General features: G+C 47.9%; 2 protein-coding genes across 2 annotated transcripts in view; one reads left to right on the top strand and one right to left on the bottom strand.

Moving 5' to 3' along the window:
- The window catches only part of TDRD12 (tudor domain containing 12), a 99,955-nt gene extending 93,739 nt beyond the window's left edge, over positions 1-6,216 (top strand). The window contains exons 28-33 of the mRNA XM_054710540.1: positions 3,339-3,448; positions 4,791-4,851; positions 4,932-5,045; positions 5,131-5,284; positions 5,365-5,431; positions 6,095-6,216. Of these exons, the coding sequence (XP_054566515.1) occupies positions 3,339-3,448; positions 4,791-4,851; positions 4,932-5,045; positions 5,131-5,284; positions 5,365-5,431; positions 6,095-6,186 (598 nt within the window). The 3' untranslated portion in view covers positions 6,187-6,216. The remainder of the gene's footprint in view (positions 1-3,338; positions 3,449-4,790; positions 4,852-4,931; positions 5,046-5,130; positions 5,285-5,364; positions 5,432-6,094) is intronic.
- A 3,181-nt stretch (positions 6,217-9,397) lies between these two features.
- Positions 9,398-25,440, bottom strand: SLC7A9 (solute carrier family 7 member 9). The gene is made up of 12 exons (XM_008139775.3): positions 25,354-25,440; positions 23,489-23,636; positions 22,947-23,189; positions 22,469-22,594; positions 22,149-22,248; positions 20,524-20,568; positions 19,907-20,030; positions 19,020-19,123; positions 13,874-13,970; positions 12,579-12,728; positions 11,765-11,939; positions 9,398-9,462 (listed from the first exon to the last, which is right to left on the bottom strand). Exons 1-12 carry the CDS (start codon positions 25,438-25,440, stop codon positions 9,398-9,400), a joined length of 1,464 nt encoding a protein of 487 aa, XP_008137997.1.
- Between the last annotated feature and the right edge of the window lie 384 nt (positions 25,441-25,824).

Here is a 25,824-nt window from a genome sequence, read left to right as displayed (position 1 = left end):
GTTTCTAACTCTCTATCCCTCTCCCTTCCTCTCTGTAAAAAATCAATAAAATATATATTTTAAAAAGAATGTATTTCTGATAGAATAGAATCGCTGAGTCAAGCTGGAGCTACTGCCCCCCAAGTTTTCCACGTTGGTTGTACCAGTCTATACTTCCACCAGCAGTGTGAGACACTGAAAGTCGCTCTGAGAATGTACGCTCGCAACCCCCAAAGCGGGAGGATGATACAGCGTGTGTTGCCCAAGGACTCAAGTCAAGAACTCGTTCCAATTAGGATAGACACCTGTAGAAAACTGGGCAAAAGACTTGAAACTTCACAGTGCCCAACTAATTAATTGTCTAATGATTAGTATGTGAAAAGATTCTTAAACTCATTAGCCATCAGGGAAATGCAGATTAAAAACACAATGCAGTAATACCACTACATATTCACCAGAAATGAAAGAAAATACCATGTTGACAAGGATGTGGAACAAAAGGCTTTTAAAAACTTGACTGGTCAGGAACCAAGATGGCATAGTTAAACACCTGAACTTGCTGCCTCGCACAACCACTTCAAAACTACAACTAAAAGACAAAATGGATATCATCCAGAACCACGGGAAGGCTGGCTGAGTGGAATTTATACAACTGGAAGGAAAGAGAAAAGCACACTGAGACTGGGAGGAGGTGTGGAGGTGCAGAAGTGAAGTGCGGAGGTACGGAGGCACGCACGCGGAAAGGGGCTGGCAACTGAGTATGCTGTTGTCTTTTTTAATCGGGAGGGAGACACAAGCTCCCAACTGCTCTGAACTCCAGTTCCAGGCGAGACTCTGGGGATCCAGACTCATACAGGGAGAAACTGGACTGTCTGGCATTGGGCCAGAACACGAGGGCAGCTTTCTCTCAGAGGTGCTTACAGCGATCATTGTTCCTGCACAGAGCCATGGGACACAGAGACTCTGGGACCTCTTCGGGGCAACGCTGACATCAGCCATTGCTGTTTTCTCTGCCCTGGTGATTCCCTGAGATCCCGCCCCACCCAATCTACAACCCCACCCAAGCTGTGTGCAGAGACTTTTGCATATGAATGGCCTAGCCTTTTGCAATCTAAAACCTAACAAACTGCAGCTGGGTCAGAGAACCCCAGAGCTTCCAAAAGAAGGCCCAAGGCTGGACAGCAGCTTGCATTGCTTCACAGCTGGGCCTCATCTGGGCACCTCCAAACCCCAAACATGCAGCTCTTTGGCCACACTCAAGGGGCCAAAGAGCTGCATGTGGCTCGCGAGCCGCGGTTTGCCGACCACTGGACTAGAGGATCACAAGAATCAAGTCAAAGATTTAAAATATGAAGAAGCAAAAAACACCCAACCGGAAAAGCAAAAAGAAAAAAATCCAAAAATATGAAGATTGTGTAAGGGGCCTCTGGGGCAACTTCAAGCGTACCAACATCTGAATTATGGGGGTGCCAGAAGAAGAGAGAGAGCAAGATATTGAAAACCTATTTGAAGAAATAATGACAGAAAACTTCCCCCACCTGGTGAAAGAAATAGACTTATAAGTCCAGGAAGCGCACAGAACCCCAAACAAAAGGAATCCAAAGAGGACCACACCAAGACACATCATAATTAAAATGCCAAGGGCAAAAGACAAAGAGAGAATCTTGAAAGCAGCAAGAGAAAAACAGTTAGTTACCTACAAGGGAGTACCCATATGACTGTCAGCTGATTTCTCAACAGAAACTATGCAGGCCAGACGGGAGTGGCAAGAAATATTCAAAGTGATGAACAGCAAGAACCTACAACCAAGATTACTCTACCCAGCAAAGCTATCATTCAGAATTGAAGGTCAGACGAAGAGCTTCACAGACAAGAAAAAGCTAAAGGAGTTCATCACCACCAAACCAGGATTACATGAAATGCTGAAGGGTATTCTTTAAGAAGAGGAAGAAGAAAAAAAAGGTAAAGGTAAAAATTATGAACAACAAAAAGACATCAAATACATACCTACCAACAAGTGAATCTAAAAATCAAGTGAATAAAAAAATCTGAAGAACAGAATGGACTGGTGAATATAATAGAATCAGGGACATAGAAAGGGAGGCGACAGACAATTCTCAGGGGGAAGGGGGTCTGAGGGGTGCAGGAAGAGATTGGACAAAAATCTTATACCTATGGATGAAGACGGTGGGGGGTAAGGGTATGGGGTGGGGTGGGGAATCAGGTGGAGGGGAGCTATGGGGGGGGGAGAGGAACACCTGTAATAATCTGAACAATAAAGATTTATAAAAAATAAAAGAAAATAAAAAGAAAACCTATTTGAAGAAATAATGACAGAAAACTTCCCCTACCTGGTGAAAGAAATAGACTTACAAGTCCAGGAAGCGCAGAGAACCCCAAACAAAAGGAATCCAAAGAGGACCACACCAAGACACATCATAATTAAAATGCCAAGAGCAAAAGACAAAGAGAGAATATTAAAAGCAGCAAGGGAAAAACAGTTAGTTACCTACAAGGGAACACCCATACGATTGTCAGCTGATTTCTCAACAGAAACTATGCAGGCCAGACAGGAGTGGCAAGAAATATTCAAAGTGATGAATAGCAAGAACCTTACAACCAAGATTACTCTACCCAGCAAAGCTATCATTCAGAATGGAAGGTCAGATAAAGAGCTTCACAGATGAGAAAAAGCTAAAGGAGTTCATCACCACCAAACCAGTATTATATGAAATGTTGAAGGGTATTCTTTAAGAAGAGAAAGAAGAAAAAAGTTTCTCCTCTGGGCCTTAAAAGGTCTGTTGCAGTTTTCCATGCCTACTTCCTGCCCGGGCCTCTGTGGGTGTCAGCTTTTCCGGACAGTGCCCGCGGCTTTCCTGCCTGTGTGCCAAGATCTGTGAAACAAACAAGCATAGTGCCTGAGTCCCTCGGGTGTTTCCCCAGACACCTTAGAATGGCCTGCAGATAGTTTGCAGGGGGAGGGAAGGGATGGCAGTGGTGGGAGGGGGGCAGGGTGGAGATGGCTTTTACTCTGCCCTTTTATCCTCTTTAAAGTGGGGGGCAGTATGTTATTCTCAAATTGAATGACTGAACAGGGAACTTAACTTTGGCAAATGAGTTGCTGCATTTATCTAATAATATGTATCAGTCATCTACTCGGTGCTTGATGCCAGGCCCACAGAGTGAGCAGGGCTGGCTGTCCTGGGGCGTCTGTAAAGGAGCCGTGAGCTCAGCGTGCCTGTGGCTCGTGGGAGTGGGCACAGCATGGCCATTGGTTGCCTGCCTGCCTCTGGCTGGGAAGTCCTTGCAGAGCAGGTTTTGCCTGTCTCCTCGGAGTTGACTTCACCTGTTCTGTCCAGGGCACCGCCGTCCACAGAAGATGCCGCCTGTCTGCAGAGCACACGGCAAGAGGATGGGGCTTCAGAGAGAGGTGCCGACTCCGGAACGAACTTAGAAAACCGGAAGCATGGTTGGTTACTTAAAGGCTGGTTAATAAAATCATTATTAGAAATGTTCCCCTGTGTAGGCTCTCCATTTTTAGATGAATTATAGAGAAGGTGATTGCCCAACTTCCTATTTTTGACAATTCAGCTTCCAGTAGTGTTTTGTTTTTTTGGGGTGACTTTTTCACTTCTTACTGTTTGAGATATAACGTTCATTCCGTAAAGTGCACACCGCTCACCAGATATTTTTACACGTGTGTATGTCCAGTAACCAGGCCAAGAACGTGTCCAAAACCCTGAAGTCTCCCTTAGGCACCTTCCTCGTCTGGAACCTTACCCAATAACTGCTGCTCTGACTTCTGTCACCATCAGTTTTGCTGAAGCACATAGTATACACTCTTGTGGCTTCTTCATTCAGCGTATGTCTGGGAAATTCATCTAGATAATTGTGTAGCAGTGAATTTTTTTATTGCTGACATTTTTCTCTGCTATGAATATACCACAGTTCATCAGTTCACCTGTTGATCGATGATGTGATTTTGTTTTTTAAAAAATAATTCTTTATTGTTGAAAGTATTACCTATGTCCCTCTTTTTCCCCCATTGACTCCCTCCACCCCCCCTGGCCACTCCCCCCCCCCCCCCGCACCCCGGCCCTTACTGCCCCATTGTCTGTGTTGTTTGCAGTTTTTGATTATTGTTATTCAAGTTGCTATGGACACAGTCTTTGGATGGAAGCTTCAAATATTTTAGCTGGAGAAGTTTAGTAGCTTTGTTTTAGAAAGTTTTGTGCTTAGTATTGTTCCTTGCGTGCCCTGCCTTCTGTTGTGGAAGTCACCTTAGTGGGTCCTAGCAGGTGAAGACAGTGGAGGAGCCTGAACACGTGTGTCCTGCAGCCACCGGTTGTAATGTGGGTGCTTTTCAGAGAGTAACCTTAGTTTCCCAGTTGTTTATTTATTTATTTTTTTTCTTCAATTTTTTTAATTAAGGTATTATACGTGTACATAACTTACCATTGCCACCGCCCACCCCACTCCCATATATGCCCTCACCCCCCAGAGTTTTGCATCCATTGGTTATGCTTATATGCATGCATACAAGCCCTTTGATTGATCTCTTATCTCCCAGTTGTTTAATTGTACTATTTGTCAAAGCCTGTTTTCATTAGTTTTACTAAGTGAAGTGCGTTTTAGTTTTTTCTAATTATTCTTTGCAGCTGTATACTTAGGTTACTATGAACTTAGGTTATTATGCTCTTAGGGAGTACTTCCTCGGCTAAAAGTTGCATAAAGTGCAAAAAAGTACATATGTGTTTACATTATGGAGTTGCATATAAATAACCTCTGGGGAAATGTGACCTTTTGTACAGAAGCTTCACCTGGGAACACTGGAGCTGCTTCCGTGAACGGAGCGACGGAGCCTCTGCAGAGGTATGGCCGCCCCTCCCGAGGCGCTCTCCGTCCTCACCGGGCAGTGGTGGGGAGATGTCAGCCCTTTTCTTTTCCTCCAGCTTCCACCCCCCAATACAATGGTTCCAAAAAGACGATGTGGTCATACTGAAGATAAGAATAAGGAATGTAGAAGATTACAAGTGCAAATATTTTAGAGATAGAGTCGTTTTCAGGTAGGTTTATGTAAATCTTACAGAGTAAAATAGAAATCATTCCCAACATTTTAAGAAATTGACTCTTTTCTTTTTGTAACCCTAGTGCCTGGGTAGGAGGAAAGTTTTACGTGGCTGATTTGGAGCTGCAGGCCAGCATAATAAAGGACGATTGCAAATGTGTAATTAAAAACGAGGAACCTGTAATCACTCTGGCAAAAGAGAGAAGGGAATCGTGGTGTAGCTTACTCAGGCAGAGGGTGAGTTGAAATTAACTGGCTGGTCTTAACAACCTGAGCGTGTGTTGTTTTCTCACTTAATGTACATTTTTGTTGTGCAGAATCCTAATGTGACTTTCGATTTTGACCACTGGGAAGAATGTGAAGAGGAGAGCCACTTCTCCAAGGGTAAGAGGGGATGTCCCCATCCCTAGAGAGAGGGGTGGGTCCTGAGTGCCACGGGTGGACATAGTCACTCGGCTGATCGCTGATCATAGGAATGTGTGGCCTTTGGGGAGATTGGTGATTCATGTAAAGCCCTTAGGGATTAGTTTTTTTCCTGTGGTTGATCTTGATGCTACATGTCCCAGATTGAGGAGCTATCAATTCTTGGTTATAAACATACCTTTTTTTATTAAATATATTTTTATTGATTTCAGAGAGGAAGAGAGAGATAGAAGCATCAATGATGAAAGAGAATCATTGATTGGCTGTCCCCTGCAGGTTGGACTGAGCCCGCAACCCAGGCATGTGCCCTTGACCGGAATCGAACCTGGGACCCTTCAGTCCGCAGGCTGACGCTCTATCCACTGAGCCAAACCGGTTAGGGTAGCATACCTTCTTGTAATACTTTTACAGGTAGTTTTCCTAGGAGAAAATTTTATTTATAAGCAGGCAAATTTTACCTGTTCATTTCCTGCCCCAAATAATGAAATTATAAAATAAGTTGCAAAATAGATAGAGGTAGAGCCCAAGAGACTTTTTCTACATTGACCAGAATAACGGGAGGGGAAAGGATTTGCTAATTAGCCCTTAGTTAACACGTTTTAAAATAATTTGTGATTCTTTTAGTTGTAACATCTAAAAACCTGTCCTGCAAAGTGGCAGAAGTGATTGAGAGCAGTGACCAGACCTCGGAGGATGAGGAGACCGAGAGTGACTGAGCCTGTGGGTCCGATCCTGAGGCGGACATGGGGACCACCGAGTGACTGGACATTAGAGAACAGCAGTCACGTTCACACCTTTTTATTATTAGGGGTCATCTGGTGGCGTTGGGATTGGTAATGGTGAGAAATTCTGAATCTATTTAAAAATGGGCTGAAGGTCCGGGCCTGGTAGCTTAGTTGGTTAGAGCAGTGGTCTGCAAACTCATTAGTCAACAGAGCCAAATATCAACAGTACAACGATTGAAGTTTCTTTTGAGAGCCCAATTTTTTAAACTTAAACTTCTTCTAACGCCACTTCTTCAAAATAGACTTGCCCAGGCCGTGGTATTTTGTGGAAGAGCCACACTCAAGGGGCCAAAGAGTCGCATGTGGCTCGCGAGCTGCAGTTTGCCGACCACTGGGTTAGAGCATCGTCCCGATATGCCAAGGTTGTGGGTTTGATCCCCAGTCAGGGCACATACAAGAATCAACCAATGAATGCATAAATAAGTGGAACAGCAAATCGATGTTTCTCTCTCTCTCTCAAATTAATAAAACAATAAAAATGTTTAAAAAAGGGCTGAAGATGAGACTCTGAAGGCGGGTGGGAGCAGAGACAGGAAGTGCTGTCTAACAGCCCCACTTCCCCGCTGTCCTGCTCATTGCGTCATTGCGTCATTCTAAGCCCATCCTGACACACCCCAGTTGAATGACAAAGAGCGCCTGGCTTTCGGATAATGAACTGTACTATCTGGAGCTAGTCTATTTGTTATTTTCATTTAAACCTACGTTTGGTGCATTCCTAAAAACATCTTGTGTATATAAGTTGAAGTTTCTGTCTCATAAATCCATACTTGGCAGTGCTTAACAGAGCCTTTCAGCCATGAGTTAGTTGGGATTCAAACTTGTAGTAGCACCTCTGTTGTCCTTAAGGTATTGATCGCTATTCCAGACAAGTTTACTTCACATAAAGATATTTCAGGGACAAAAATGGGGTGGCCTCAGCAATACCAGCCAGTTTCTCCAACGCTTATAACCAGTCAGACCAACGCTATACCAGCAGTACCAGCCAGACCCAGCGCTTTCTGGAGGTAAGCTACTGCTCCTGCAGGACCCTCTGAACCTGCGAGTCCTGGGCCAATGGGACAAAGGTTCCCCTTCAGTGGAAATGGAAAAGGACCTGTGGGTTGCCTGCAGGTAACCCTCAGGACACCTGGATGTGATGACCCCTAAAACCACTCATGGCCCCATTCTGGGGCTGGGGCACCCAGATTCACAAGACAATTGGGAGGAAGGTGTACTGCCACTACCCCTTAACTGTGGCGCCCAGAGCCTGACTTTTCATGTGACTTGGAAAAGGTAGAGAGAACCACTGTGCACGTCTTCAACGCTGTGCACATCTTCATTCGGTGCGAGTCTGGCAGCCGCGCCCAGAGGTGGAAGAGCAGCTGCTGGAACGCGACTGTGCGACTGGCCCCGAGGTCTTTATTCTTTTATACACCAGAACGCACACATGCTCAGGTGCTGCATCTCCCAGGTGGAAGCACCGTGTGAAAGAGAGGTAAACTCTTGTCGCCAGGCTGTCCCGTGGGCAGGTTTGGATCCCACTCTGGCTCAGTTTCCTCATCTGTAAAACAAGACCTTCTGCTTACCACGCTGCCCCTCCTCGGGAGGTGCCCAGAGCGCTGCTGCTCAGGGCCTCTGTTGTGGGAGGCGGCTCCGAGCAGGAGGTCAGACCACCGCCCTGGCAGGAGGACACGGTGTGCAGCCTGGACGGCGGCCGGAGCACAGGAAATGGGAAGCTCTGTGTCTTTGCTGGCAAAGGTTTGGGCTGCGGAGCTCTCCTAAGTCCTATGAGGTGTCGGTGTCTGGGCACAGCCTTTGCTCCGGCTGCAGGAGGCCTTGGGGTGGCGGCCAGCCTCCTGAGCTGCACTGGCTTTCCCTGGCTTGTCGGCCACCTGCAGCTGATGCTCAGTGTACGCAGGCTCTTGTAAAACAGCAAATAATAGCAGGTAATAGAGCTGCACAAATGTGTTCCCATGTGCAGATGCTGCGGGCCTGCTCTCAAGGAAGACGGAATGCTCACTCACTGTGGTTCACAAACAGCTAAATGAAAGTACGGGGGAGGCCCTGGCCGGTGGCTCTGTTGGTTGGAGTGTCGTCCTATATACCAAAAGGTTGTGGGTTCAATTCCCGGTCAGGGCACATACTTGGCAGATTTGATCCCCAATTGGGGCACTTAGGGGAGGCAACTAATTAATGGTTCTCTCTCACATCCATGTTTCTCTCTCTCCCTGCCTCTCTAAAATCAATGAGAAAACGAAACAAAACATGTCCTCAGGTGAGGATTAAAAAAATAAATTACAGGGGAGGAGGCTTAAACTAACCTTCATTTCTGTTTTCAGACATTTATATTTACTGTTTAAAGATCTAAATAACGTTTTGCAGGACATAGGACACTGGCTTGTGAAATGTAAACAACTACTAATTATTTTTTTGTTCTATTAATATGTACTGATTTCATGTTTGGGGAAGATTTCTGAAATATAAGGTAAAAATACTTTGTCTTTATGTTTCTAAAATCGCTCCCATATTTAGTTGTGTGATCTCTTTTGAAGTATATCAATAAAATTAGTGTTTTCACAGAAGTGTTTATTTTTAAAATTTTTTAGACAGCATTTCCCTGAGTGCCAAATGCAAAACAGAATTTTATTCACCGTGCTTTCTTGTTTGACCAAAACGTCAGTGAAGGCTGTTGGGGAGCTGGGATGCTGACCGCTGGTTGCAGCGCCCTCGGTTCCCGGCGGTCAGCTCTGCAGTGGGGCGGCGACATTCCGCCTGGGACAGGCCTGCCATGCACATCCCAGGTTAAACATGGGGGCGGCACTCAGTCTCACCAATGTTTTGTATACCTTTTGGTCACTAAGTTTAAGGATGCCCTTTATTTACGTAGGTGTGATCTGCCCCTGGTTAAAGAGCCGCCGCCACAACGGTGGTGGTTTTTAATCCAGCCCTCCCCTAGCCATCAGCCTTCTGGAGGTGACATCTTCGCCTGTTAATTTAGCCAACACCCCCCTTGAGAATTAAGAATATCTAAAAATACCAGTATTATAGACATCGCAATACATTTTTTTTTTTTCTTAAGAAAACATCAGGAAGAAGTAACTGCAGATAGTGCTTACAAAAATAAGTCCATCCCTGCTGGACCTGCTGCGGGCGACTGAGTCTGTTACTCGGGAGCTTCCTCCGGTGGCACAACTTCCATCAGCATCTGAAGGTGCATGGTGATGGGCTCTGGAGTGAGAGTCGAAAAGTGCCGTTAGGAAGCTAATGAAACGAGCTTTGCCAGGCTTATCGGTGAGCAGTACTACTGTGACTCCGCGGTGAGTCCTGTTAGACCCGCGCTCCGGGGCCTCGCCCGCGGTGCTGGGAGGCTGGCAGAACCATCCTGGCAACTCAGTGGTTCTTTGGGCACAAATTCTTTCCCCTAAAGCATTAGAGACGTGCTAAATATTTTATTGCCACCAAACAATTTGTAGGAAAAATATGAATGACTCAATTATATGCATATGTTTACCACTGACCAATGGTTGAATATGAGTCTGAAATCACTGAAGACATCATCTTGTTTAAAACACAGATTGTTCACTCTTTTCACCTCTTTAATTCCAACGTCTTAACTGTTTTTTTGTAGGGAGCAGCTTGGCTAAATATTCTAAAGCTGAGAAGACATTTTTGCGGGGAGGTGGAAGAGGGTATCGGGGGATAAGTGGTGATGGAAGGAGACTTGATTGACTTGGGGTGGTGACACGGTACAATATACAGATGATGTAGAATTGTACACCTGACACCTATTTAATTTTATTAATGTTACCCCAATAAAGTCAATAAAAAATACAGTATGTTGCGGGGGGGGGGGGGGCACATATTTTGTGCCTTTAGGTTCTAAGTCATCCTGGCTAGATTCTCTGTCAGCATGATCAAATCCAAGTTTATTTTCAAAGGCATGGGGGGAAATAGCTGCTTTTTAAATAGTAATAAATTATCTTTCCTTCCTATAGCACTGTGTCTGCAATTCCTCTCTCAGTTTAGGGTTAGATTAAAGAGGTTGGGATGGGGTGAGCTGTTTCAGGAAAGGAAAAAAGTCCTTGGTGGAAATACGAAGCTAGATTTTGTTTTTGGTTTCACTTTGTTAATCAACATGAAAGAGATCCTCTCTTCCTTATGACACGACGGTCAGGTAAGTGGTGGTACCTGGTTCCACAGAGGCGGACATGGAGGCTGAGAGAGCACCTGGAACTTGCCCGAGCTCTAGGCATCCTCGTCCGAGAGCTCAGAGTAAATAAACCTCACCCAAGGGGTTTTGCTCTTTCCTACCTTTACCTTGCATGTCTACCTAAGTTCATTTATATAAGTAATCACATGGGCATGTCTGAAGAGAGGATTGTATTTCCCTGTTCAGACAAGCTGAAGGAGAAAGGGAGAGGCAGATTTTTAATCACATTCACTCAATAAATGTTAAGTGGCTGTTGAATAGCTCCAGCCAGATTCCTGCCTTTAGGAACTCCTGTACAGGGAGAAGACCAGGAAATACCCATCATGCTCAGGACCTGGAGGCTTTTATAGCTGGAGTTCCCTGCAGTGGATGTGCCATACAGGATGACACCTGGTGAGCATCATACACACGGATGTACTGCCGAGTCTCCATGATGTACTTTGGTGCTACCTTCTTTTTCAAAGTGAAAGTGGTTATGTAGTTAAACTTTTAAACAAGTGCCTTATAATAAACTAGAGGCCCAGTGCATGAAATTCATGCATGGGTAGGGTCCCTAGGCCTGGCCGGCAATCAGGGCCGATCTGTGGGGTGACTGGCAGGGTGAACGGGGTGGGGGGGGACCCTGCTGGCACCCGCCTTGGCCAGCTTGGCGCTGCCCACTCGCCAGCCCTGCCCCCCGCTGCTGCTGGTCGCCTCTCTCTGTGGGGCAATCAGGCCCCCACTCACACCCACTTTGGCCTGGGGCCTGTGGGCTGGGGGCAGCTCCTGCATTGAGCATCTGCTCCCTGGTGGTCAGTGTGCATCATTGTAACTGGTTGTTCTTTCGTTTGGTCGATTTGCATATTAGGCTTTCGTTATATAGGATGAAGACCCAGGATTGCTGAGTGGAAAACGAGAGCTGTGGCCTTGGCATTGAAGGCTTGGGCCCTTGTCTCAGCTCTGTCACCTCCTGGGTGTCTCTGGGATGCCGCTGAGCCTCCCAGATGTGGCCTGAGGTTCTCTACAGTTGGGTGCCCAACAGTGGGGAGAGGCAACACCACTGAACTGTGTGCTTAAAATGGTTAAGATGGTAAGGTTTATCTGTATTTCACAAATTTAAAAAATGGTGCCTTCCCATCTGCTTGCTACAGTAATTGATGGAAACAAAGGAGGAGGCCGCAGGTGGACCCCAGAGCTGTCACACCGAGGTTAAGGGGTCGTGTCCTCACAACGTGGAGGTGACATTTGCCAGCTGCCTGATGGCCTGTGATGGGCCTGGGAGACCCAGGGCCGGTGTGCTCCCCTAATAGCAGAACTGCCTGCTCCTCTGTTGACACTTACTTGAGATTTTCTGAGCCCATCCAAACTTGTAGTGGACAAAAAGGAAGTAAAACATAGTGCCGCTCAGTATAAATAACATGCAGTAGAGGTACTCCCATTCGGGTTTGCTGATGATTGGGGCCAAAACCAAAAACACGGATATGAGAGTCACCAAGACGGGGATGAAAATGGGCACCTGTGGGCAAAACAGCACGTGTCATGATTTGGGCATGCACATTCCTTTCCTTTCGGAAATTTTTTATTCAAAACCAAGACATTGATACAGAAAGAAGAATTAATGAAATCCATGTCCCCCCCCCCCTAATTTCAATATTTAATTTTCCCAACTTTATTCTACTTTTTGTTTCCCTGGAATATAAAGAAAATGGCAGACTTCCTATCATTTTAACTATAACATTTTCAGTAATCATCTTTAACTGGTAGGGATTTTTTAAAATTGATTTCAGAGAGGAAAGGAGAGGAAGATAGAGATAGAAACATCTATGATGAGAGGGAATCATTGATTGGCTGCCTCCTGCACGCCCCCTTACTGGGAATCAAGCCCACAACCCAGGCACGTGCCCTTGACCGGAACCAAACCTGGGACCCTTCAGTCCGCAGGCCGACAGTCTATCCACTGAGCCAAACCAGCTAGGTCAGAGATTTTGTTTTTAACATGTTTATTCCCTTCCCTGAACTTTAAAATGTGTTATTTCAGAGAAGAGTAGGGTCAGGTTGGAAATGTCATGCCCCTGGAATTTAAAATAGTTACCTCTCTCTCTAATTCATTTCAAGAAATCGAAGGTATCCGTGACATTTGGGGCATTAAACCTACCTTGATAGGTCTTTCCAGGTCTTTCCTCGTGAACCTCATCACGATCAGCCCCAAAACCGTCAGGCCATAAAACATCCAGGCAGCAAAACTGAAGTAGTTGACTAATGAGTTTATATCACCAGGAATGATATAAATGGTGGCTATGATACCCTAGTGGAAAGAGGGACACATTCTTAGGTCATCAGCACATAAAACACCATCTTTATCCCTCCACGGAGGGCTGACGAAGCAGCTTTCCCTGTGGATAAACACCAGCCTGGAAGAGAACTGCGTCCCATCGTCCCAGGGGTGAAATCAGACGGGCTGTGATGGGTGTTCTCTTTGCGGCCTGATGGAAAGGATTTGGAAAATGTGTGACTCTCTGAAGCTGTGATTTTAGGTAGGGAGGAACACAACATAGAAGTGTGTGTATATTGCACCAGCTTCTTAATTATGAATTTTCCTTCCAGAGAGCTTTCATCGTGGGGAAGGGCCCTGGGCTAGGAAACTCGGGCTGTCGGGCCTGGTCGTGACCTGCACTGTCTGCACCGGGTGAACCCAAGGGCCTTGTGATTCTGGGTCTGTTTCCTCGTCTTCAAAGGGAGTAGATTTACAGAGAATAGTGGTTCTCCTCTGGGGTGGGCGGAGGAGTCTGGCCCCGAGGCTGAGTGGATGGTCTCGGGGTACCCAAGGCAGTTGCACACAACCAGGGAACAATCCCCCACTGAGAAGATCTAAAAGGGCCATTCACTGCACAAGGATCCCATGACTTCTGAATTATTGGACCGGAATGAGAAGCTATTGCCAGTAGCTAACTTGTAAATGCCTCACTCATTCCCCATAAGTGGTGGTTCGTTACCAGGGGTCTGGGCATACAAATGTACATGTAACACATATAGAGGATACAAGTTTGGAATGTTCAAACAGTGTCTCTCACGGATAAATTCAGAACAAGGAGCCAGAGGTTGAATAAACTGTCTGAATTGTCTTGGGCTTTTGTTTATTATTTATTGATTGATTTTAGAGAGAGGAAAGAAGAGAGAGAGAAAAACATTGATTTGTTGTTCCACTTATTTATGCATTCATTGATTGACTCTCGTATGTGCCCTGACTGGATATTGAACCCACAACCTTGGCATATCGAGGCAATGCTCTAACCAACTGAGCTACCTGGCCAGGGCCTTGAACTTTTTTCATGTATTTGAGGTCGAGGATTAAGAGAACCTGTGTCATTTGGAAACCGCTGCGCTTAGCAACCAAACTGAGGGACCCTCTGCCTTTAAGGGGGATGTTTTCATGGTGGAATTCATACTTACATAAAAGATGATGGCAGGGGCTGGAGTCAGGCGCTTGACGCTAATGTAAGAGAGCACTTTCAGCATGTGGCCTTCCCGGCCCGCAACATAAACGAGTCTGGAAAATGCAGAAGTCAGTCGGTTGGAGTGCAGGCTGCTGTACTATCCCTGAGCAAGTGTGTCTCGGCTCCCCCCTTCCTCCCCCCCCCCCCCCCCCCCCCCCCCACGATGCCACAGAAAAGGACTGAGCTGTGACCCTGGTGCTCTCAGGCAGGGCTGGCCTCCGGAGGTGGGTGAATTTCGCAGGAGTGAGGGAGAGAATTGCATCCTGGTGCAGTGGAGTCACCTACGCTTGGGGAGGCCCTTTCAAAGAGGAGATTTCTGAGCTGAGTCCTGAAAGTTGTGCAGGAAATAAATGTGAAGTGCCCTAGCCAGTTTGGCTCAGTGGATAGAGCGTCAGCCTGCAGACCAAAGGGTCCTGGGTTCGATTCTGGTCTTGGGCAGGTAACTTGATTTCAGGCTCCTCCCTGGCCCAGGCCCTGGTTGGGGCTCATGCAGAAGGCAACCAATCTATATGTGTCTCTCACATCGATGTTACCCTCTGTCTTTCCCTTTCTCCCTTCCACTCTCCCTAAAAATCCATGGGAAAATATCCTCGGTGAGGATTAACAACAACAAAAAAAAAAAAAGGAAAGGAAAAAAGGTATGTGTAGTCCAGATCCAGGTGACCCCTCGGGGCGTCTGGTGCACTGAAAAGCTGCCAGTTTTATTCCTGCCAGGGCACATGCCCAAGCTGTGGGCTCGATCCCCAGTAGGAGGCAGCCGATCCCTGTTTCACTCTCACAGTAATGAGTCTCTCCCTCTCCCTCCCACTCCGTCTAAAAATCCATAAGGATGTTTTTAAAAATTTTAATCAACAATAGATACAAGTGAAAAATTAAGGTGAAGCTAGATCTAAGTATGAAGAACAGAGAAATTAAAAGTGTGGACAAGCAGTTGAGAGAAGAAACAGAGGAGAAAGTATGAATCATTGAATGGGGCAAAGTGAATTCAAAGAGGAGCAGAGAGGTTTTACAGAATCAACAAACTGAGCCTTCAAATTGAGCCCAGTTCTAGAAAAATAAAAGCATACTCAGAAAAAAACATTATAGTGGGAAGAAAAATGAAAAAAATTTAAGTTACTGAATTTAAAAGGTTAACTACAAAATTAGGACAATCAGAACAATAGGCATCTCGAGAGAAATCATTTTTCAGTGATGAGAGAAGTGGATTTTCAGATTAAAATTCTCTTTAGCTAATCTATCATTCAAGACAATTGACAAAATAAATGCACTTTTAGATAAACAACAGCTAGGAGACATTTACTATTTTCCAATACTCATTGGGAACTATTAAAAAGTCTACAACAAACAAAAAGCTGAACTCAGAAGTTATTGGTTGAAGAAGCAATGCTAAGGAAACTGCAATAAAACATGTTGTATGTACATAAGCATTGGATTTTTCATTTTTGTTATGATGAACTCTTTTGGAGGGATGGGTTTATAAACAAGGTGTAGCTTATACACTAGCTGATATGCCAGGGAGAGCCTTGGCAAGAGGGAAGAGGATCGGAGATACTGATATTCTATTAGGTGTTCATGCGGAATTTTAAGGGTAATTGCTGAAAGAATCTATAATAATAAAAGTGTAATATGCTAATTAGACCAGACGTCCGACCGGATGTCCTTCTGGATAAAGCAGGGGCTTCAAGGGAAGCCTGGGTTCTGGGTGCCAGAGGGAAGCCGGTGCTGGCAACGGGGAGAAGGAAGGCCTACTCTTGCACGAATTTTGTGCATCGGGCCTCTAGTAGAAATAAGACTTCCAAGTCAGCAGAAGACAAAAGGAATACAGATAACTTGATGGGTAATAAATCAGGATAAGAATTTCTTTTTAAAAAATATATTTTTATTTATTTCAGAGAGGGAGAGGGAGAGAGAGAGATAGAAGCATCAATGATGAAAGAAAATCATTGATTGGCTGCCTCCTGCATGCCCCCTACTAAGGATCAAGCCTGCAACTCAGGCATGTGCACTTGACAGGAATCGAACCCAGGGCCCTTCAGTCCACAGGCCAATGCTCTATTCACTGAGCCAAACCAGCTAGGGCAGGGTAAGATTTTCTTTGAAAAAAGAAAATGCAGAGGAATGTGTTAGAAATTAATCCAGCTGTATCAGTCATCACATTAACTGTGATCAGGTTCACCTTGCCTGACTAGAGACTCTGAGGTAGGATTTGTTGAAACAGCCCTATGACATGGACGCTGACGAAAGGGATGGGACATGTTAGCAGAAACAGCAGCCCAAAGATGGCTCATTGAATGATATCAATACCGGACAAAAGAGCACGAAAGGCAAAAAGAAGGAGAATTCATACTGAAAAAGAGGACAAACTACCAAGAATATATATATAATTTTTTAAAAAGTAAAAAATCCACTATGAGAGCAGGAGATTTCAGTAAGCCACAAGGGAAGTCTTAAAAGTTATGAAGAAGTGGTAGCATAAAGATCACATATGCTAACTACAACACAACAAAATTAGAAGTCAGGAATACAAGGGCCAAAAGGGACCATCTATTTAAAACTCCATACTTGACTTTTGAAAAGATATAAACATGGTATTAATTCCCAGAACAAGTCAGTGAAAGTGGGAGGAAAGGAGTTGCTAGATGGGGGCAGGAGACTCAGACTCAAGATGGTGCTATGAATTCACTCTTTAAATTCCATCAGTTCCACACCCGGCCAGTGTGGTTCAGTGGTTCAGTGTCAACCATGCACCAAGAGGTCAATGGTTCGATTCCTGGTCAGGACATATGTGTGGGTTGGGGGCTTGATCCCTGCCAGGGGGCATACAGGAGGCAGCTGATCAATGTTTCTCTCTCATTGATATTCCTCTCTCTCTCCCTCTCCCTTCTCTCTTTAAAATCAATAAAAACATATTTAGCCCTGGCTGGTTTGGCTCAGTGGATAGAGCATCGGCCTGCGGACTCAAGGGTCCCAGGTTCAATTCTGGTCAAGGGCATGTACCTTGGTTGCGGGCACATACCCAGTGGGGAATGTGCAGGAGGCAGCTGATTGATGTTTCTCTCTTATCAATGTTTCTAACTCTCTATCCCTCTCCCTTCCTCTCTGTAAAAAAATCAATAAAATATATTTTAAAAAAAGAAAAAAGAGCCCTAGCCGGCTTGGCTCAGTGGATAGAGCGTCAGCCTGTGGACTAAGGGTCCCAGGTTCGATTCCAGCCAAGGGCACATGCCTGGGTTGCGGGCTTGATCCCCAGTAGGGGGGCATGCAGGAGGCAGCCGATCAATTATTCTCTCTCATCATTGATGTTTCTCTCTCTCCTTCTCCCTTCCTCTCTGAAATCAATAAAAAAAATATATTTTAAAAAAAGAAAAGAATGTTTCTTTCCTCCTAGTATATGGAGGACATCTCCCATATGGGAGTTAAAAATATTTAAATTCCATCAGTTCCCTAAAAATCAACATATGAATTTCATGCACTCAACATGCAAGTAGGACTTTTGGAACTGGATAAAATTATTTTAAGTGCATCTGGAATGCTAAACAGGCAAAGAGAAGTCTGACATGGGAGCACTAGTCCTGCCAGATTTAGCATCACTGAGGCTGTGGAATGTATGGATGATAATAGCACAGGAAAAGACCTATCAGTGAAACAAAGTGAATCAAGTACATTGGGGATGATCATGGTGGCATTTCAAGCCAGTAAGGTAAGGGTGGACTATTCAATAAGAAATACTGGGACAACAGATAAAGGTTTGGGGGTGGGATGGAAAGTGAAATTTATGCCTCACATCCAAATGTACTAGTATTCCAGATTGATCAAAGAGCTACAGGAAAATGCTAGAAAAAAAATATAGGTGGGTGTTCTTGAAAGGAGAGGAAGGTTTGTCTATGTGAGATAGAAAACTCAGAAACCAGTAAGCAAAGATCTTAGATTTGACCCCATAAAAATTACATCCAACATAATCCAGTGTAGCATAAATCCCTGTCCAACCCCAACTCTGCACAGGTACAGAATTGTCCAAAATTCTGGATGAGGACAGTTGCGGGAGGGTGGTAAGGGCAGCGGGGGGGGGGGGGGGGGGGGGGAACCGGGTGGAGGGGAGCTATGGGAGGAAAAAAAGAGGAACAACTGTAATAATCTGAACAATAAAGATTTATTAAAAAAATAAATATACTAAGTAAAACAAAAATAGACTGATAAAGAGAACAAAGTGATGGTTGCCAGATGGGAGGGGTTTGGGAGCTGGATGAAAAAGGTAAAGGGATTAAGAAGTACACATTGGTAGTTACAAAATAGTCACAGGAATGTAAAGTACAGCACAGGAAATATAGTCAATAATTTTGTAATATGTGTGGTTCTAGGTGGGTACTAGACTTATTGGGGATCACTTTATAAGTTATATAAATGTCTAACCACTATGTATATCTGAAACCACTATAATATTGAATGCCAATTGTAATTGAACTTTATTTTAACATTAGAAAAAAAGAATCCCCTCAGCAGTGCTTATGAGAATAACCCCACCAAGGCCATGAGTGGAGTCAGGCTAAATGGTGCTAATCATAAAGTAGAAGACAGCACAGCTGATAACTGTCTCTAGACCAGGCGGGTCAAGGAGGTTGGCCAGGCTGTTCGTGCAAATAATAACCACTGTTGGCTTTTGTGCTACAGAGATGGAGTTGAAGTCTAAAATATTTGCTGTCTGGACCTTTAAGGAAAAGTTTGCCAATCCCTGTTCTAGATTGTGTGTATATTAACAGGAGACAATGATCAAGAAATATCATTAGGTGAATAAAAGGACAAAGTAGAAAGACTGCATGTGAACCAAAGCCCTTCTCTCCCTATGTCACCAGACGGCCTGGTGCTGGAGTCGGTAGAATTGTTATCCCCAAAGAGGAACCTAGGGCCTCTCTTCGGCGGGGCCAGCCACGTCCAGGGCCAGCGTGCAGGCTTGTCCATGCTTTTCGCTCCCTGCCCTGGACATCAGGTTTCCTGCCATGAGGGTTTAGCCTGCAGAGCCCTAAGGAATTAGACCCGAGGCTGGTGTCCTCCTGTGCAGTCGGCTCTGGTGCCCTTGTCCCAGGGATGAGTGTGGGGTCACCTACCTGCCCGCTGTAAAGCAGGTCCCGTTAGCAGCACCAATGGTTGAAAATGCCACAAAGAGTGGAACGACCCAAGAGGCTGGATAGAGAACACGGTCACCAAATGTCTAGTGAGAGAAGCGAGATTGAGTCCTTGAGGGTCTTGCATGGCCCCTGGGCACCATGGGTCCCAAGAAAGCTGCTGTGCTGTCCCAGAGGCCTGGTCCCCACCCTCAGGAGTGCAGCCCCTGACCCATCCTGGAGAGGAAAAGTCGGGAACCACTCGGGAGGGAATCAACTGGGCCTCTTCTCCTCTCAGAGTATCTCAGCACCTATGGATGGTGACAGAAATCTCCTCTCCACCTCTCCATCATGATTCTCAGTCACCTCCGTCTCACTTGGACACTGTGGCCTCTCAATACCTTGGCCCCCTCATTCAGAGTGACTTGTTCTCCCTCCAACTCCGCTGGGTGAACTCATCATAACCAAGACTGCTTCCCCCTGCTCCCACCCTCGTCACCTCATTGTCTGTTTCTAGTTGGTTTCCTCTCCTACCCCAACTCCAAGAGGCCTCCAGCACATGGACCCACCCACCTTTTCCACTGGCCCTCACACCCCACTTTGTCCTCCCCGTCCTTACCTGATCTAAAGTCCGCATTGCATTATTATATGTAACTCCCTTGCATTTTTATCTCCCTCCTACTTGCCTGTCATAATCCCGGCCTGCCCCCAGGAAAGGGAACCTTCCAGCCCCTCTGGCGGCCTTCAGCCTCAGGTGGGTGTTTGGAGCTGCCCTCACCTGTTCACCCTCCCGTCTCCTGGCCAACCATGTCCCTGCCCTGTGAGGGCTTCGGCTTGAGCGTTTCTCCTCCCACAGAACGCAGCACCCTCCCACAGAGACCTGCACTCACCACGGCCACCGCCTGTGACTGCAGGAGCTCGGTCGCTGTCATCACGGTGAAGTAGGACACATTCATGAGGATGTAGCACCCTGTCACCAGCGGGATCCCGATGACGATAGCCAGGGGCAGGTTTCTGTGAGGGGCAGGAACCCGGGGACCCAGTGTCAGACCAGAGCATCCCTGGAGAGACTCACAAGCCTGTTGATCTTGTCCAGTCTTTTCTCCCGCCTGCCCTGGCCAGCCCTCCACCTGCTCCCTGTGGTGGGCTGGGACACGGCTGCCCCTCCTGAGGCCCACCCAGCAGGGCACTCGTGAAACAGCACAGCCCCAGCGGCCCATGGACATCTCCAAATGAGAAGGAACTCTCCCTCTGATTCCCAGGCAGTCAAATGGAATTGTTTACAAGCAAAATAAGCCAGAGCTAAAGTTGGAGTTCTCCCTTCCTATCAGCAATCATCCCACTACCCAAAACCAAACCAAACTCTGAGTGGAAACGAGCGTATAGGAAACCGCTCAGTGTCAGGCAGGGGTCTGGGATAATGGGAGGAAGCGGTTCCCCTTTTGCCTGGGAGAAGAGAAACATGCTTGCCTGCCCACTGTCTCCTGTCCTGACTCAGTTTTCTCACCTGAAAGGGTTTTTAAGTTCCTCTGTGATGTAATTGAGTTGATTCCTAGAAAGAGAAAAGTAACATCTATATACACTGAGTGGCCAGATTATTATGATCTCTGAATGCATAATAATCTGGCCACTCAGTGTATATCCTATATAATAAAGGGCTAATATGCAAATTGTCCCCTTGACCAGGAGTTCGACCAGCAGGCAGGCCGGCCAACCGCCCATGTCCCCTCCCCCTGGCCAGACTGGCTGGACCCCACCCATGCATGAATTCATGCACCGGGCCTCTAATACACACACACACACACACACACACACACACACACACACACACACTTAGTGGCCAGATTATTATGCGTTTAGAGATCATAATAATCTGGCCACTTAGTGTATATAAAACCCTAATATGCAAATAGACCGAATAGCGGACCAACTGAACAAGTGAACAACCGGTCGCTATGACATGCGCTGACCACCAGGGGGCACACGCAGAACCTGGCGGGTGCTGCTGCAGGCGGCAGAGCAGGGAACATGGCGGGCGTCGGCCGCAGCAGGATGGTGGGACAGGTGAGTGGGGGCACCAAGGGGGTCGCCGGTCGCTGTCATTGAGGCAAGCCTCTGGTGGTTACTGAAAATTCTTTGCTCCCGTGCACTGCAGTCCTGCCTGGCACTCGCACCTGCTGTCAGCACCAGAGCCACCGCTCGCACCCACTGATGGTGCCGGCCCTGCTCACATGGCGCTGGCCCCATTGCTCTGCTGTCAGCAGATGTGTGTGGGGCCGGGGCTGCTGGCAGACAGGGGACGGGGTGGGGGGAGTGGGGGGAGAGATTTGCGGCAGGAGGGGCCAGGTAGGGTCTCAGCAGCCTTGCGGATCACAGTTCCTTTCAAGGTGCACGAATTCGTGCACTGGACCCCTAGTGAGTATCATAATTTGCTGAGGTTGTGAAACACCAGATAATAAGTGTTGGCCTCATTTAAGATTCTCCACCACAGGGAAGGAACCCCTGTGGGAATTCTGCGGTAACTTCTTTCAGAGGAAGCCCTGGGGATGCCCCCTGCAAAGATCTGCACATCTGTCGCTTGGGAAGTCTTTGCCCTCCATGGGAATCACGTGACTTTTCAAGAACTATTGGCAGTCTCCCCAAGGCGCTTTGAAAAAATGGAAAATTCTTGGAAAAGAGAATGAAACCTGCAGATGCCGTACATGAGGGAAAGACGCTGGCCACGCTTCTTCCTTGAAGGACAGAAGCAGAATCTCATCGACTAAACCTGGATTTTCAAGGGGAAATAGGAGTGCTGCTGAACACCTTCGCCTGGTCCCATCCTGGGCTGCCCTGACTGTCTGCGGGTGGGCTGAGCTGCGTGTTTCTGCGGAAGCCTCTGGCCCCGGGGCCCCACCACTGCCTGCTCACCGGCCACTCCAGAGGCTGTGGCCACAGAGGGACTGGGAAAGGGGTGCGTGTCTCTGGGGTCTGAGGAGAACAGAAGGGTGTGTGTGGGGGTGCTTAACAAAATGGAGATATAACGGTGAATTTTCGGGTCCCACCAAACCCCAGAAGCCATTGCTTTCCGTGCAGTTTCAGTCGACAGCCCGGAGAACCCACACCCAGACGCACTGCCTTTGCGTGTCTTACCATCCGTCGTACGCCCAGAGTCCGTTATAAAATGCCAGACTGATGGCTCCCACGGACAGCTTTGCGCCCTCAAAAGAATTTTCAAAGTTCTTTGTATTTCCTGTAATTAAGCCAGGTAAATAAAGAGTCGGTATCAGCCGGCCAGAGTGGAACTTGGCATTATCTCCATGTGAAAGATTTATGACCTGAGGTTATTAAACAAACTCTGAGAAGCTGGGATTCTGCTGCGTTTTTCGCCTGAGAGGTTTGCTCAGCAGAAGCCCTCCAGATGAGAAGGGGGCCTGTGCTTGGGGAGCCCCGCCCCTCCCGCTGAAGGTCACCTTGAGCCAGGAGGACAAGCCCGCTGATGATGATGATGGCCACGATCACCAGCTTGGCCGCTGTGAACACGTTCTGGACGTAGCTGCCCAGCCGCACGCTCAGCGCATTCACCGTAGTGATGACCACTGGGGAGGGGGCAACATTCTGTGTCGGGGGTTCAACATCTCCCCCGTCCTAAAGGCCCTGGAAGGAGGCTTCTTTCTAGCCTCCCCACCTCCCCTCACAAAGACCTTCGGAGTCTGAGGGCGATGGAGAAGCAACCCGGGCCCTCAAGCGCTGCCCTGCGGACAGCCAGCGGCACCCCCTCGCTGGCAGCTCCCACACGGGATGGCAAAGCGGGACAGGCTCTTTGCCCCGCTTCTCACCTCCCTCCAGGCCCACTTCTGGGCATGTGGGACCTGAGGCCAGGACGTCCCCACCTCGTCGGTGCCAGGTCTTTTCTGACCCCCGCCCAAGGGGTCAGACGTGGGTACTCACAGATGGCCGCGGCCGCCAGGCACTTAACAACCACCTGAGGAGGCTGGCAGCCCGCGTAGAAGGGCGCGGACGCATACTCGGCAAAGCTGAGGCAGATGATGGCGAAGGAGGAGGGCTTAATGATGAACAGGCTGGTCCAGGAAAAGAGGTAGGCAGGGATGGGGCCGAAGGCCTCCATCAGGTATGGGTACTCGCCCCCTGACTTGGTGATCATCGTGCCAAGCTCCGCAAAGCACAGAGCACCTGGAACACAGAGAGGGGGGGGGGGAGGGGGCGGGACCCCAGGCCCCTGGTGAGGTGTGGCCCAGTTGAGAGCCCTCCTCCCCTCTGGGGGCCATGCTCACTGGGCCCAACATAGTCCCCTCTCATCCGACTAAGCTGAGTTCTGGCCATTGGACACTTGGGCGCAGCCTGATTTCACCTACTGCGCACCAGCATGGAAAGGGACCCAGGGGCAGCAAGACCAGGGAACAGGATCGTGCTCAGATAGCCCAGCCCCAGATTCCACAGGAGACTCGGCCAGGGAGCGGCATCTTTGTTACCCAGTGTTGCAAGAATGCCACACGCCGCCCATATGATGAGACAGGGCCCCACGGCTTCCGTGTTGCTGAGCACAGACTTGGGGGAAATGAAGATCCCAGAGCCGATGATGGTGCCCACGATAATGCAGATGCCGCTGAGCAGGCCCACCTTGGGTGTGGAGGAGGGAGAAAGAGTTAGTCCTGCACCGGATCCAGCTCCCCTCCCCGCCTCCCTTGGGTGCAGCCAGCACAGCCCCAGGTGAAGCCTGTCACCCAGTGCTGCTGCAGGAGGAACCAGGGTGCCGCTCCTGGGGCTTTGCTCATACGAAGTCCATTGATCCCCACAACAGCCTCATGAGTCAGGAATACCACATCATACCCATTTTACAGAAGGGAAAATGGAGGCACAGAAAGGCAGACCTGGTGCAAGTCCCATACACCAGCACCGCCCCTGCTGCCTGGACAGAGGGGCTCTGATGCTAAAGGCTGATTTAGCAAACAGTCCCCAACGAGAAAGGCTCTAGGAACTGAGAAGTACAAATTGGGGATGTAAAGCACAGCATAGGAATATAGTCAATAATATTGTAATTATGTGGGTACCAGACTTATTGTGGGGACCACTTTGTAAATTACATAAATATCTAACCACTATGCTGTACATCAGAAACTGATTTGAAATAATATTGAACGTCAACTATAATTAACAATTTTTATTTTTTTTTAAAAGGAAGGCTCTAGCCCTAGCTGGTTTGGCTCAGTGGGTAGAGCATTGGCCTGCGGACTGAAGGGTCCCAGGTTTGGTTTGGATCAAGGGCACATGCCCAGGTTGTGGGCTCAACCCCCAATAGGGGGGGGTGGAGGAGGCAGCTGATCAATGATTCTCTCACATCATTGATATTTCTCTCTCTCTCTCTCCCTCTCCCTCTCCCTTTCTCTCTGAAATCAATAAAAATCTATTTTTAAAAAATTAAAAAGGAAGGCTGTAGGGACATGCCTGTTCGCTGGGCAGAGCAGAACGAAGCTTCCCCCTCAGAGCTAACAGGGAAACGGGAGCTTGGGGGCCCGGCCAGCTGCCACAGGGTGGGGCGGGAGGTGAGCAATGAAGGCCTCCAGGGACAGAAACACTGGGGGCTGTGCCATTGCTGAGGCCATTTCATAAGGTGTGTGCTTCCTGCCACGACCCAGCGCACACACACCGCTGAGTTCCATCCCGTGAGGTCCCAGAACAGGCAGAACGAATCCGCAGGGCAAGAGCTCAGGGTGGGGCCCGCTGGGAGCCGGCAAGGGGGAACTGAGTGGGGGTGATCAGTTGGTCAAAACCCAGCAAACTGAACACTGAAGATCTAGAAATTTCACTGTGTGTGGATTATACATGAATCAAGTAAGGAAAACACTATTTTAAGGAAGAAAGTGTCCGATTCAGGCCCCTACTTTGAACGTCTGCCCTCAGAAGCCACCAGCCTGATTTCTGTTCCCTAGCTTGTCGTGCATTCTTTCCAAAAATCGGGACTTTTTTAAAACGCCGCGGGACGCGGGACTAATTGTTAAAAATCGGGACTGTCCCGCCAAAAGCGGGACGTCTGGTCACCTTAATCTAGGGGGACAGATATTTGGTGAAGACCCTACAGAGGAAACTCAAACATCACAAGGGCCTCTCTGACCGTCCCCGAAGAGGCCATGGGGCTGCGCAAACACCAGCTCCTCCAGGCTTGCGCAGTGTTAAGAAGAACATGCTGAGCTCACTGGCGAGAGGGGAGGAAGTCAAGTGCAAAATTGTGTTCCTTCAGAGATGCACTTGACCAATCAGAGGTCAGGGGGACTTTCCCCGCCTGCTCCCCAGGCCCACGCCCCGCCGGCTTGAGAAGGCCTGCCCAGCACCGCCTTACCTCCTTTTGGAGACTTGTGGTCTTGGGTTCATTACTCTGGATGGACTTCTGATCCTCTCGCCTTTTTCTCAGGCTTGTCTCCTCCATCGTTTCCTCCTGCCAGCTCTAAGAGGCTGCAAGGAGGGCGTGGGCCTGATTCAGCAAATGCCCAGCAGATGGGCGCCAGCGGGAGCTCTGCTGGGCCAGCGCACTGGGGTGTGGGAACTGACTCCCAAAGCAGATTAGGAGCTGCTGTCTCAGGAAAGCACAGGTGCCGACCCCTTCGGGAAAGTGCTCAGGCCCCAAATAACAGTTTTCCACGCGTGCCGTGCAGGCCTCGCCTCGCCACAGGCTCCGGGCTCTTTCCTAACTCCCCTGCCAGGCGCCTGCCCCTCTGGGCTCTTGATCCTCAGCCACGACACGCTTGGAAAGCCATTCTAGCTCCATGGTCCCACTCCATTTTTTTTCCCAAAGTAAAAAGGAATATTGTAT

The sequence above is a fragment of the Eptesicus fuscus genome, chromosome 21 (genome assembly GCF_027574615.1).
Source record: "Eptesicus fuscus isolate TK198812 chromosome 21, DD_ASM_mEF_20220401, whole genome shotgun sequence".
In the NCBI taxonomy this organism is placed as follows: Eukaryota; Metazoa; Chordata; class Mammalia; order Chiroptera; family Vespertilionidae; genus Eptesicus; species Eptesicus fuscus.
The sequence above is the reverse complement of the archived record's forward strand: the minus strand, read 5'-3'. Positions and strand labels throughout refer to the sequence as shown.

Excerpts from the sequence above, each read along its gene's own strand:
- SLC7A9 (XM_008139775.3), bottom strand. The coding sequence starts at position 25,440 with ATGGAGGAGACAAGCCTGAGAAAAAGGCGAGAGGATCAGAAGTCCATC. Across the intron at positions 20,569-22,148 it reads CTCTGGGCGTACGACGGATG|GAATCAACTCAATTACATCA; the intron begins GTAAGACACGCA and ends TTCTCTTTCTAG. Across the intron at positions 20,031-20,523 it reads GAACTTAAAAACCCTTTCAG|AAACCTGCCCCTGGCTATCG; the intron begins GTGAGAAAACTG and ends TGCCCCTCACAG.